At 39.1% G+C, this 13040-nt stretch overlaps 1 protein-coding gene across 4 annotated transcripts in view; it reads right to left on the bottom strand.

Moving 5' to 3' along the window:
- The window catches only part of rabgap1 (RAB GTPase activating protein 1), a 75275-nt gene extending 63179 nt beyond the window's left edge, over window positions 1–12096 (bottom strand). For 2 of the 4 annotated variants that reach the window (XM_084934941.1, XM_084934942.1), the window contains exon 1: window positions 11970–12096. In XM_084934941.1, coding sequence (XP_084791067.1) covers window positions 11970–12035 — 66 coding nt within the window. In that variant the 5' untranslated portion in view covers window positions 12036–12096. The remainder of the gene's footprint in view (window positions 1–11969) is intronic. The other 2 variants (XM_084934939.1, XM_084934940.1) reach the window with 1 other exon arrangement.
- Between the last annotated feature and the right edge of the window lie 944 nt (window positions 12097–13040).

Raw genomic sequence — 13040 nt, 5'->3', positions numbered from 1 at the left:
AAGGTCAATCTGGATTATTAGAGATAACACAAACACAGTCACACTGACCCAAAATAAACGTCTATATTAGAGGTTACGTGATTTTGCTGCTGATATCAATGTTATTTTTAGGCTGCAATTTATTATTGACAGCTTAAGGTTTATCCTCTCGGTGTATGTCTCTGGATACTGTGGCTCTCGCTAAATTTTTAAAGGATAAAATACGGTTTCAAAGCAAATGAATTCATTTTCAAAATATAAAATTCAATTTCAATTCAGTGATGATCATTTTCAAACCAATAAATTGAATTTCAAATTAGGCTAATTCATATTCAGTTTGTAAAAGCATTTATTCAAGTTACAATTCAGATTCAATCCGAGCAATTCAAATTCGAATTTAACTTATTCAAATTCAGTTTCTGATGGCACAGATTTCTGCCCATACTAGAGTTTCACCTTTATTTGACTTCGAAAAATAATTTGTCGCTCTATTTAAAAAAAAGTCCTTTGTAAAGATGCAACATTAATTCACTTACTATTAGAAGAAAACAGGAATAACCTCAGGTTTCCTTTCAGCACTCTAGCCAGGCTGAGAAAGAGTCCGAGCTTTGTTGAACTTAATTAGTAATGACTTCATGAATTTCTTCACAATTAAAATTTTCACCATTAGAGAAGAAAATTTTTCACAGCAGTCCCACAGATGTATCATTATGTACGGCACCTATAAAACTGCTCTTATTTATTTTAAACTTTAACTCTCCAATTGATCTTTCAAAGTTAGCTTCAGTAAATACTTCCTCAAAACCATCAACCGTATTCACTTTATTATCTTTATCTTTATTCACGGGTTATGTACCACAGGCCTTTAATGTGGCAGTAATTAAACCATTACTTAAAAAGCCTCTAGTTGACCCAGCTGTCTTAGCTAATTATAGGATAATCTTCAGTGTTCCTTTTCTTTCAAAAATTCTTGAAAGAGTAGTTGTAAGCAGCTAACTGATCACCTGTAGATGAATGGTTGATTTTAAGAATTTCAGGTTTCAGAGCTCATCACAGTACACAAGCAACATTAGTGAAGGACTCGATACTGTAGACCACAATACTTTATTACAGAGATTCGGTATTAAAGATACTGCGCTACAGTGGTTTGAGTCATATTCTCACAGTACACAATAATTCAGACTCCATAATTAACAACAATAGGTTAATTGTATAGGTTAATTGTGGAGTTCCACAGGTCTCTGTGCTGGGACCAATACTTTTTACATTATAGGAGCTTCTCTTAGGCAGTATCATTCGAAGGAACATTTTCACAGCTATGCAGATGATGTCAGGCATGTGTAAAGGCATGTGTGGCGGAGTGTAGTCGGCAGTGCCGCGGCAGGGAAGGCGGACACACCTGCACGGCATCACAATCCTGCCTCACCAGCTTAAAATTGGTGTAGGGTCCTGTGTTTGGTTGTTGTCAGTGTGTTCAGCTGCAAGCTGGAAAGCTGCAGCAGTGTGTGGTGTGTGTGTGTGTGTGACTGTGGACAGCAATCGAGAGTCAATAAAGAATGCTGGAAAGCATGTATGTCTCGTCGGGTCTGCCGTGGTTTGTCACAGTAGTGCTGAAACCCAGGATGGGAGGCATGACGGACCCACAACCAGGCCAGCAAGTGGTTTCAAAGCAAATGAATTCATTTTCAAAATATAAAATTCAATTTCAATTCAGTGATGATCATTTTCAAACCAATAAATTGAATTTCAAATTAGGCTAATTCATATTCAGTTTGTAAAAGCATTTATTCAAGTTACAATTCAGATTCAATCCGAGCAATTCAAATTCGAATTTAACTTATTCAAATTCAGTTTCTGATGGCACAGATTTCTGCCCATACTAGAGTTTCACCTTTATTTGACTTCGAAAAATAATTTGTCGCTCTATTTAAAAAAAAGTCCTTTGTAAAGATGCAACATTAATTCACTTACTATTAGAAGAAAACAGGAATAACCTCAGGTTTCCTTTCAGCACTCTAGCCAGGCTGAGAAAGAGTCCGAGCTTTGTTGAACTTAATTATGATGAGCTGGCCCGAATGGTGGCCGAAATGGTGGGCACACAGTGGGAACAGGTGGTGGCATCACGCCGCCTGCAAGAAGAATCTGGCCGCTCGGGCCTGGTCCTGGCCGGCACCGCCGCCACTGCCACCGGCGTTCCCCAACGGTGTTGGTGTGGTCCTGGTTTGGTTGTTGTCAGTGTGTTCAGCTGCGAGCTGGAAAGCTGCAGCTGTGTGTGCGTGTGACTGTGAACAGCAACCGAGAGCCGATAAAAAATGCTGAAAAGCGTATGGATGCGTCGCCGGGTCTGCCGTGGTTTGTTACAGAATCTCTTAAGGACAAATGCCTAGATGACCTCTAATATTCTGCCTCAAAACTCGGACAAAACTGAGGTTATTGTACTCGGTCCTAAAAATCTTAGAAACACAGCATCTCAACAGATGCTTACATTGGATGACATTGCCATTGGGCTCCAGTAACACATAGAGGAATCTTGGAATCATGACCAGGATGTGCCTTTCAATGTGAGTATTACATGGATTTGTAGCACTGCTCACATTTGTGCAATATCACTAATTCTAGAAACATCCTGTCTCAAAGTGATGCTGAAATACTAACTGATACATTTATCACTTCTAGGCTGAACTATTGTAATGCATTATTTTCAGGTTGCAAAAATGCTACAACGACAGTACTGACAGGACAAGAAAGAGAGCATGTTTCTCCCATATTATCTTCTTTTTACCCATTTAATCCAGAACTGAAATTAGAATCTTTCTTCTCCCTTACAAGGTCTTGAGTAATCAGACCCCATGTCCTAAAAGACCTCATAGTATCATATTGTCCCAACAGAGCTCTTGGATCTCAGGCTGCTGGCTTACTTGTGGTTGCTAGAGTTTCTAAAGGCAGAATGGAAGGCAGAACTACCAGTTTGGATTTGGGAGACAGAAACTATCTCTACTTTCAAGAGTAGGCTCAAACCTTTCCTTTTTGATAAGCTTATAATTAGGACTGCATCAGGTGACTCTGAACTATCCCTTAGTTATGCTGCAATATGCTTAGACAGCTGTGGGTTTCCCCTGGTGGACTAAGTGTTTATTCTTCATTAAAGTCTTTTTCACTCTCGATATAATTATACACCACTAGTGCATTTATTCATTCATATAGTAAATAATTTTAAACTGGTTCTCTCGCATGTGTATTTTGCCCCGTTTCCCTCTACTTGCCTTTGTTTCTCCTAACCCCCACCTGGTCGGGGCAGACTTGTGAGAGTGCCCTTGCCCTTGTGAGAGTTTGGTTCTGCCACAGGATCCTTCCTGTTAAAAGAGAGATTTTCCTTCCCACTGTTGCCAAGTCTTTGCTCATAAAGAGCCATCTGATTGAGATTTTTTTATGTTATAGGTCTTTACCCTACAATTTAAAAGCACCTTGAGGCCACACTTGTTGTGAATTGGCACTATATAAATTAAAGTGCTCTCTTTATCATTTCAAACCACTCTGAGGAAATTAAAATCTGATTACTCATCTAAATATTCTGGGTTTTTTTGTTTCTTATGCTTTTTTCTTTTCAAATTTGTGTTGCAAAACAAGGTACAATTATCAAGTGAGGCTACAACTAGTGTGCCAACTTCCCTGTTGGCAACATCTATTTGGAAAGGCACAAACACAACAACCCGCTGATCTGAGCAGAGTCGGGTAAAACAAGTAATGTGCGACCTGTTGTGGCAATAAAACAAGATCATGTTTAAACTGAATTGTCATATTTTCCTAGTAAAGAATTATAAATAACCACATATAAACAGATTTATTTAACATTTGTTATGTTTCATGTGTATGAAAAGCAAAAAAAAAAAAAAAAAAATCAGCATGGCCAACTTCTTGGCAACCAGTTGGTAGCTGCAACTACTTGCAATCAGTTGCCAAATGTGACAAAGTTAAACACAATCACCAGGCAACCTTTGACCTTTCCTGGTTGCAAGAAGGTTGTCTTATTTCGACTCTAGTCTGAATGAGCTATAACACAATCATAACACAAAGACCATTCAGCTGACAGCCAATTATGCTAACCTTTACTGGATAAATATCATAATTAATGCCAAGGAGTTAGAAACTATGTTTCACCCACTTTGTAATGAGGGACTGTGCGCACAAATTACACACACACACCTCTATTTACCTTCTCTACCTGTTTCACTTTCTAATCAAAAAAGGTGCACCCATGCATACCTGTCATAATCTATTCTGTCTTTTCTGAATATTAATGACCAACAAAAATATGCAGTGCTACTTTAACATCCCACACTAGCATGTACAATGTAGGTACAAAGTAACACAAATATATCGTTAGAACTAGTATATAATGAGAATATTTAATGATAACTCTCCACCATTTGACCTTAGAACTGAAGAAGCTTCTCGGATGAGAGGTGAAACGTCTTCAAGTAACTTAAAGAAGTCCAGACGCTTTTCTTTGCAAGCTCCTTTGACAATGATAACTCTCATTCTGCATGGGCGTTGCTACTTATGTTGCAACAGACAACACGGTTGCATGCGTGTCTATGGACTGTGCTTCTTTGGCAGCTTATTTACTCTGCTGATAGCTTTGCTGAGCAGATCATTTTAAAACATTGTCATTGCTGTTATTTCATACATAGTTTGGTGATTTTCTAATCCCAGTATACTTTATAGACACCTCAATAAGACTAATTAACTGTAACTACTAACTGTAGCTATTAATAAGCCAAATCTATACTGGTTTCTGCGATATGACGGTTTACTCTCATTTTGTTTGGATGTTTGGTCTGGCAACTATCTTGTTCCATATGAAATAATATTAATTGAAGAGAATATCTGACAAAGTAAAGCAAATACCAGTCCAAAAGAAAACTAAGCATCAGACTCAGTAGCATTCAGACACGGTCCTTTGCATCAATCCCCAGTCTCTTTCATCCCTGCAGGCTTTCAGTCTTGAGGATACTTTGCAGATGTTTACACTACTCTTGGCTCAAAGACAGCTGCTGTCCATTTTTAGCACAGTTGGCTTTTGTGTGTGTGTGTGTGTGTGTGTGTGTGTGTGTGTGTGTGTGTGTGCGCGCGCGCGCGCGCGCGTGCACGAGCGCACGTGTGTGTGAGTGAGAGAGAGAGAGAGAGAGAAAGAGCAAAAGTGCCTAGCATAATTCGAAAGTAGTGCATATTAAAGCTAACAGGTAAAATAATATTAAATTACAGTGGCATGAAGAAGTACTTGCCCCTTTCTTGCTTTCTTAGTGTTTTGTTGCATTTAAATGTTTCAGATCTAACAAAATACAGTTTTTAAATGAACCTACATTTGAATAAATAAATAAATAAAATACATTTTATTTTAACCATTCAGAGGTGGCCTTGCTCTTATGTTCAGAATTACTGTAAAGCTGCATAATCCTAAAACACTTGAGCTTCAGGGGATGAACTGATGGCCAGACATTCTCCTTCAGGATTTTCTGGTAAAGAGCAGCATTCATGGATCCATTAATTATGCCAAGCAACCCAGGCCCTGAAGCAACACAGCAGCCCCAGACCATCACACTTCGATATGATGTTCTTTTTATGAAATGCTGTATCAGTTTGTTACAAGTTGCAGTGGGATTCAAATCTTCCAAAAAAGTCCAACTTTTGACTGTCAGTCCACAGAAATTTCCCCAAAAGTCCTGGGGATCATTATGGTGAGGCAAACGTGAGATGAGCCTTTGTGTTCTTTTTTGGACACCTAAGAACGCTCAGATGTCAATGACTGAGAGCATTCTATGAGCCTACCTTACATTGTCAGACAGGTTCTATTAACTGATCCAGCAGGTCTGGTAACAACCAGGGCTGAAAGATTTGAGAAAGGGCCAGAAAGGTTTGGGTGGCCGTTTCCTCTTAATAAATTAAATTATATATATTTTTTTAAATAATTTTTATGGGTTATCTTAGACTAACATTAAACTCTTTTCAATGATCTGAAACACTCAAGTGTTGTAAAAACAGGCAAAAACCTAAGAAATCAGGACAGGGACAATTACTTTTTCACATACAGCAACATATTTCATTCGTCCAGATCTTTATTCCTCTTTTAACTGTTTATTTTTGTTTTTCCAAATTGTTTAACTACTTATGGAAAGATGGCTAAAATAAACTTTAGGGATAGCTATAGTGACATCACTCGCTGATTTCTGAAGTCCCATTGTGAAGCGATTTCCCGTTGCTCATCTTAGCATTTTGAAACTGGATGTGAGAAGTGACAGGTGGATTTATGAAACTGCATGCTCACTGGCTAAACACTTGCCCATTACAAGTCATAAGCTGGATATTATAAGTCATATCCTGAAACTTATTTCTGAAACCAAGCCCACAAACTCGTCAGCACAAGCCCGGAGGCAGTTTTCTCACGTCTTTCAGACCCCAAAGCCATGTCCACCTTTTTTATAATGTCTAATAGTCAGGCCTTCTGCCTGCTGGTCCAGAGAGCGTGTTGTTTGCTTTTCTTAAGGTAAATACTAAGACTTGCACTTGATTTGAGAAAGCCAGATGAAACTTGATTTTATGCACATACAACAGTCAATACTATATACACCCATACATACATAAAATACATTTTTAAAAATACCCACTTGTGCTGGATGTCACATACCCTACAAAACACACCGACAGCTGTATTATGAACACAAATAGGCACTCACTGAGAAACACGTGCATGCACACACACAAACCTAATACTTTGACTAGCAGGAGGCTCCAAAAGACTTATAATGGTTCCCTTGTCACCCCAGTTTCCTTTCTAGCCTCACCAACAGAGCTCTGCCTGCTCCTGCCAAGATACACTGTTCCTTATCAACCTTTTCACTGCCTTGGTACACTTCCAAGAAGATCGACAATCGCTGCCAGTCAGTCAGGATACCGACCATTAAAATTATCTGGGTTCTAAAATGCCTTAAATTGGAGGTCATTTCCAATACCTTGAGTGTTTTTAGAAAATTTAAACTAATTTGTTCAGTCAACTTTAATTTGACTTTTTATGTCTCATCACTATATGCTATATGATTCTTTGTTTTGAGTAGCAGGTTGAAGAGAAGAGAAGAGAAGAGAAGAGAAGAGAAGAGAAGAGAAGAGAAGAGAAGAGAAGAGAAGAGCCCACACCCTGGATCCAGAAAGCCACTAAGATGAATCCAATAACTCAACTGTTCAGCATATTTCATAGGTTCATATGGATATGAAGCGGCAATAGTTCTTCCAAAGCTTGTTTCCCAAAATGTTCTCTGACTTCAACATGAATACTGTGCATGTCTATGAGATGCTACAAATGTGAAAACCAATATAAGTTACATTTACTCTGTCAAGGAGGAAAATAAAGTAAGCTCACGTTTAGCCTTAAAATGCAGCCAGGTTCATTTTGAGTATCTTCTTTCAGGACTACAACCTACATCGTCTACTTATTTATCAACTATAAATCAACACAAAGCGATAACAGTAGTAAAGTGGTGAGGTCTGTGTATCCCCTAAAATGGCTCACACACTTTAGTTTATGTTAAGTTGAAAACAGGAGGATACCATGTTAACCCATGTGTAAAAATACACACACTAGAAGCACATGCCTGCTTCTTTTTTTTTTTTTTTTGCTTCCCACTGCTATCCAGCTGAACGGGCTGTTCTGGGCTGCCAGCTGGGCCCTGTGTGCACCTCACGAGGGAGAGGAAGACACAGCCAGACACAGGCAGAGCATTCAGGCTTGCACCACAGTCCTTTTCAACCCGCCTCACAGCACTGATTTCAGCCAGGCGGAGATAGCAGGGGAAAAAAAGGAGCAATAGAGAGGAAAAGTGACAGAACAGCTCATCTACTACAATGGGAGTGTAACAGTACAGAGCAAAATCAAAGAAACACACACATAAACTGTATTTTATTTGTACTGTGTGAGCATCTAATTATCATCTTCATTCAGATTCACTGCAGGTCAGAGGCCCCTGGTTTAATAAAGTGGTATGAATGCTCTCTAAAGACTCGCGCTCAACAATAAAATGATCTCACGTGACTAAATAAAATACGGCAGGCCTGCCTTTAATTTCACAAACACAGAACTGATTGCAACAAACTTGTTCACTGTAAAATACTGAGCTACAGCCATGGACTGGCTATTCACAGCTACTTACTTAGTGGTGTTGTCTCTGAAAAATAGAGGTATGGCTTTTAAAGTAAAGCTGACACTTAGATGTGTGTTAACATGCATGCAACAATAGTTATGTGTGATGAACATACAGAAAATGGAACTGAAAGTGAATATGAATTCTCACTTTTGCATTTGTCCCTACCTCAGTGATAAATATGTATGTCAAAGTTTCTGTCGTTTAGTGAATTAACAATAAAAATTTAGCAATTTCTCATCAAAGTCGAAGCCCAGATGCAGGGAAACAAAGCAGTGCTGCAAGAAAGGAAAAGGAAGAAATAAAGCGTACAGCATCTATAACTCAAAAGAAGTGTGCAAATGGTCTGTGAGTAAAAATAGAGAGGTAGGTACAACCCTTATAAGATGAGCAGCTGAAATGACATGATCTAACCCTGCTTTTAACATGCAACCAAAGTTTCTGTTTCAGGTGACTTAACATTGAGTGCTATTTTTGGATCACACATCTAAAAATGTGGGTGGGTTTGTGTGTCTATGTATTTAACCTTAAAATAGCTCTTCTATTTACTGAGTATCAAGGAAAAAACACAGAAGACAACTCTCATGAGCAGTGCATACAATGTTGTCTTGCAAGAGGCGCAGATCTGCATACTGATCTGAGCTCTCGGCCTGTGGTTGTTGATGAGATGCTATCTCTAGCTACAGAGTATGAGGGCGTGGAAGTGGACTGAACAGTATGTGGATTCTAATTTATTCAGTCGGTCCCTGCTGGGCAGCTAATACTAACCAGCTGTCTGCGGATATCAGGCTAATGTCTTCTCAACACAAACAGTCCAGATGATTGAGTGAGCCCACTTTTAGTTTCTGCTCGGTCTGTGTTCAGTGTTTTTGTGTGCACCTAGGTGATGACACAGATTTTAATGGAGTATCACAAGTGTTTTATGCAACGTGGGTATTCATCTAATGCAACTGAATGATTAAGAATCAAATACAAATCAGCTGCATCCATACAAGGTACAGTACAGCTAGCTAAATATAGCTTTACAACAATCTGCAGACATTTATTTACCAACAAACTGCTTCCCCCTACAGTTAATAAGAAGCCACATAAACTGAGGACGGAAATACGTCTAATCCACCAAGTCATAACATTTAAAATCCAGAAGGTAATCAGGTCTTTTCTATACATTTTTTTTAAAATTATTAATTAAATTTGATTAACACTGAACATGAGGATAGCTGTGACTTGGGAAGAAGAGCAGGTAATTCACTAACCACAGAAACACTTGCTCAGTATCTTTGGGGACGATACTGAACCCTTAATTGCCCCTGATGCATCCATCAGTGTGACACAAATGAGCTCAATAACTCCATAAAGCTCCAAAGAAGCAGTACATGCAACAAAATCCAGTTGTGCAAAGTTGAGGCCGATGCAGACTTGTCCAATTCGTTGGTTATTTGGCGGAAACATTATTTCCCCCAAAACGAAACCGTTATCAAACGCCCGGGAACTTTTGAACTCAAATGTAACTAATGTATGAATTAGAGTCATCTCACCCACAGCACATGCACTGAAACACTAATCCACAACAGTTGGTGCCCTCGCCATTCAGTCTACATCAGTTGTCCAAAAACAGGTGTGTATGAGGGGTGTTACTCGCATCTCAGTCCAAAGCCAGATATGGAAAAAAACATCTGAACAGTAGTGATAGAGGGAGGCGCTAAAATCTATTCAGTTTGACATCTTTACTCTGCTTTATTGTCTTTAGTGGTTGATATTTATTATTATGGTGTAAGGGCCTAATAATAATATAATGTAATGTCATATACTTATATTATGTGTTTGTATTTGGGGGAGTGGGTTTGGTATTTGTTTATTGGTCACTTTTTTGTGATCGCTGTTTACTTTTTTGATTGTTAAGTGCACTTTACAGTAAGTCGCTTCTTTCTTTGCTGATACAGGAAAGAAAGAATCTCTGTGAGCCATTTTCCAGATAACATATCAGAGAAGTGGCACGGCCCAATCTCAGCCTCTCAGCGGCTTTTTAAGTTGTCCCTAAAGTCACAAAAGTATTGATTAATGATAAACAGATAACATAAGTTTTAATTACCATAAGTGATGAATGAAGTGGTTCCTGATATTATCAACACCACATAAATTAACAATCATAGCAATCTCCATACAGCGGTCTGTTTATCAGACAAATAAAGTACTTTATTGTGCATAAGCATCTGTTGTAAAACCAGCATTATGTATGTTATTGTGTAATGTGGAGGAAAACACATCATGCATAACATAATGCTTCCATAAAGTATAGCTGTGAATGCGCTGGCTTTCCTCCTCTTCTAATATAGCTGCTGATGGTTAATAGAACAAATATTTACATAAAGTCTAATCTTTTTTTTGGCTTTTTTTGTTCTTATCGAGCGCATGCACCGAATGCATTATATGCAGCGAGCTTTGCTTCGTAATACTGGAGTTTCAGGAAATACAACAGGAACAATCAGCTGACTGATGGAAACTGTTCAAGCTCACAGACAGATAGACAGACAGTAGTCGTCAGCATTAAGTGAGAGGAATATGACATATAACATCTGGTCAGTTTGTGTTGACACAACTTGTCTCATTAACGAACTGACAATGTGCAATGTTAACAGTAAAACACAGAGCAGAGAGGAAGCTGTAACACAGCACACACTCATTCTGATATATTGAAATCAGGGTCAGCGAAGTTAGTTTAAAAGGCTAAAGGGGACTACCCTGAAAAATGAGGCCTTTTGCGGAATGTTATTAATGTATTTAAACAGCTAGTTTTGTTCCAAGGTTGTGTTTTGGTAGTTAATGGGTCCTGCAGGGCAGACTGCCTAATATTTGTATGATTTAAAAAAATAAATAAATAAATTAAGTTATTCCAGGCAAGAACTTCATAACCTCCCTGGTTATTCCCTTGGCACGTGACAATAACAGTACAGGAAATACCTGCAGGACACTTTGTAATAGCACTATAAGTTTCCGTCTTCTTGAAACAATGACAGCATGAAAGGCTCGTTAAAAGCACCGTCAGCCTAATTCTAATATCTGCTGCTGATCTTATGAAGTTATTGACTTGTATATTAATATCACATATGCCTTCAGTACATGCTTGGCTATTTGACCTTTTATTCATGAGGTCCCCATCGCACTGCATAACATACGGAAGGACCGATCCGATCTGATAATGAGTGCATTGATAAGTATTAATATATGTCCATATTCTGCACTACAGTGACAACTGCAACATCTACACACAATCTGGCATGCTTAGCATTCACATTCATTTCCATGTGGAGATAGGCAAAACTGCTACCTGTCAGCCTATTAAACCACACCTGTCCCTGAGCAGGCACTAATCTATTTCTCTCGATTAAAACGTGCAAAGCTCGCTAGCTCCAGTGTTCACTTACTGCTTCAGTTAGCCCTCACCAACCTGCCTAACGTTAGCTAATACAGCTATAGCAGTTATAGCCTCAAAGTCAGACCAAAATGTTTAATCGCACAGTGAACATTTCCCCAGACACTTCCGTCAACACGACACAATCAATGCAAACTCTTAGGTAAATGGGTTGCAAATAACTTTAAGATAAATCCGCTGCCTGGCCCCGCGATGGACAGAGTGTTCATACAGGCCATTACAGTATTATGGCTGGATAGCTAACGCCTGCTAGCCATGCTACTCTGGCACTTCCAACCAACAAACAGGTATATTTCCTCCTGACCAGGGAGACAGTCACGCTTAACCTCGAGTATAAATGCGTGCGCAAGTGCAAAACAGCTTACCTTGGTTCCCACTTTTATTTTTATTCCAACGGCGGCTGGCACAACATTGCACTTCCCAAATAACATCAGCAGCCAACAGCATCCAGCCGAGCTGTAAACACAAGCCCAACCAACCCGCTGACAACCACACTGCGCATGCGTCTGTCACTGCTCCTCAGTCTATGCAGAAAGGAGGCCCTGGCTGGTGTGCAGCTTTGACTGATAACACGAGTCTGTTTTGTTTTGTTTTTTAAGTCAGGGCTCATCTTAAATGAGAAGTGTCAAACACACTGCGCCAAGTAGGAGTCAGTTCTCCATTTTTCAAAATAAATGCAGTTGCAAGTGGTGTGAATGTCTGTGCTTGGCTCTGGAGGTTTTTATGGTATAGGTGGAGGTTTCCATATCTATTTCATAGATTTTCTTATCTATTTCATATCTATATCATATACAGTTGCTGCTGTCAGGTGAGAAAGTAGGTGTAATCATGAAATATTCAGGGTGTGCAACTACACATAGACTTCCTGTTGCTTTATTCTTGGATTTCAGCAGCTTCAAACTCTAATGTTTCATGTCTTTCATGGTTTCACAGAAGTCCCATGTTCTTACCTTTGAGTGCTAAATTGGGTTGAAGTTCACAAATTTACATCTCAAAATGTTCCACCTGCAGTTACAGGTTTTTCCACCTTCACTGGTGACTCATTCCTTTTCTTAGTGTTGTAAACAAATGTGGTGCTGATGCTGACCATATAACTCCTTGGCTCAATAGTACAATAGTTGGTACAGTCATAAAATAATGATATGTTCTCCTCTTGTATTCATTCATGCACTTCTACATAGAAGAACCTTTGTTTCCATATCTCCAAAAGTTGAGTCTGTTCATCTGGACGTAGCGTTTTCAGTGGGAGAAACGTTTCAACACATCCAAGTGACTTCTTCAGTCTCTTCAGTCTTTGTTTCCATAGTTCACACTCAAGTTAATCAAATGTAAACCCAGAATTTTGCAGTAGTTCAGTGTAGATGGTGCACAGGGGTATGTATAGAAGGGATGAATCGGGTTGTACATGGTCCCTCTGAAATATGGTTCTCCTTCTC

This window comes from Perissodus microlepis, chromosome 7 (genome assembly GCF_051167445.1).
Source record: "Perissodus microlepis isolate ML-2025 ecotype Zambia chromosome 7, ASM5116744v1, whole genome shotgun sequence".
NCBI classification, from domain to species: Eukaryota; Metazoa; Chordata; class Actinopteri; order Cichliformes; family Cichlidae; genus Perissodus; species Perissodus microlepis.
Note: the sequence above shows the minus strand (reverse complement) of the source record. Positions and strands in the feature narration are given on the sequence as shown.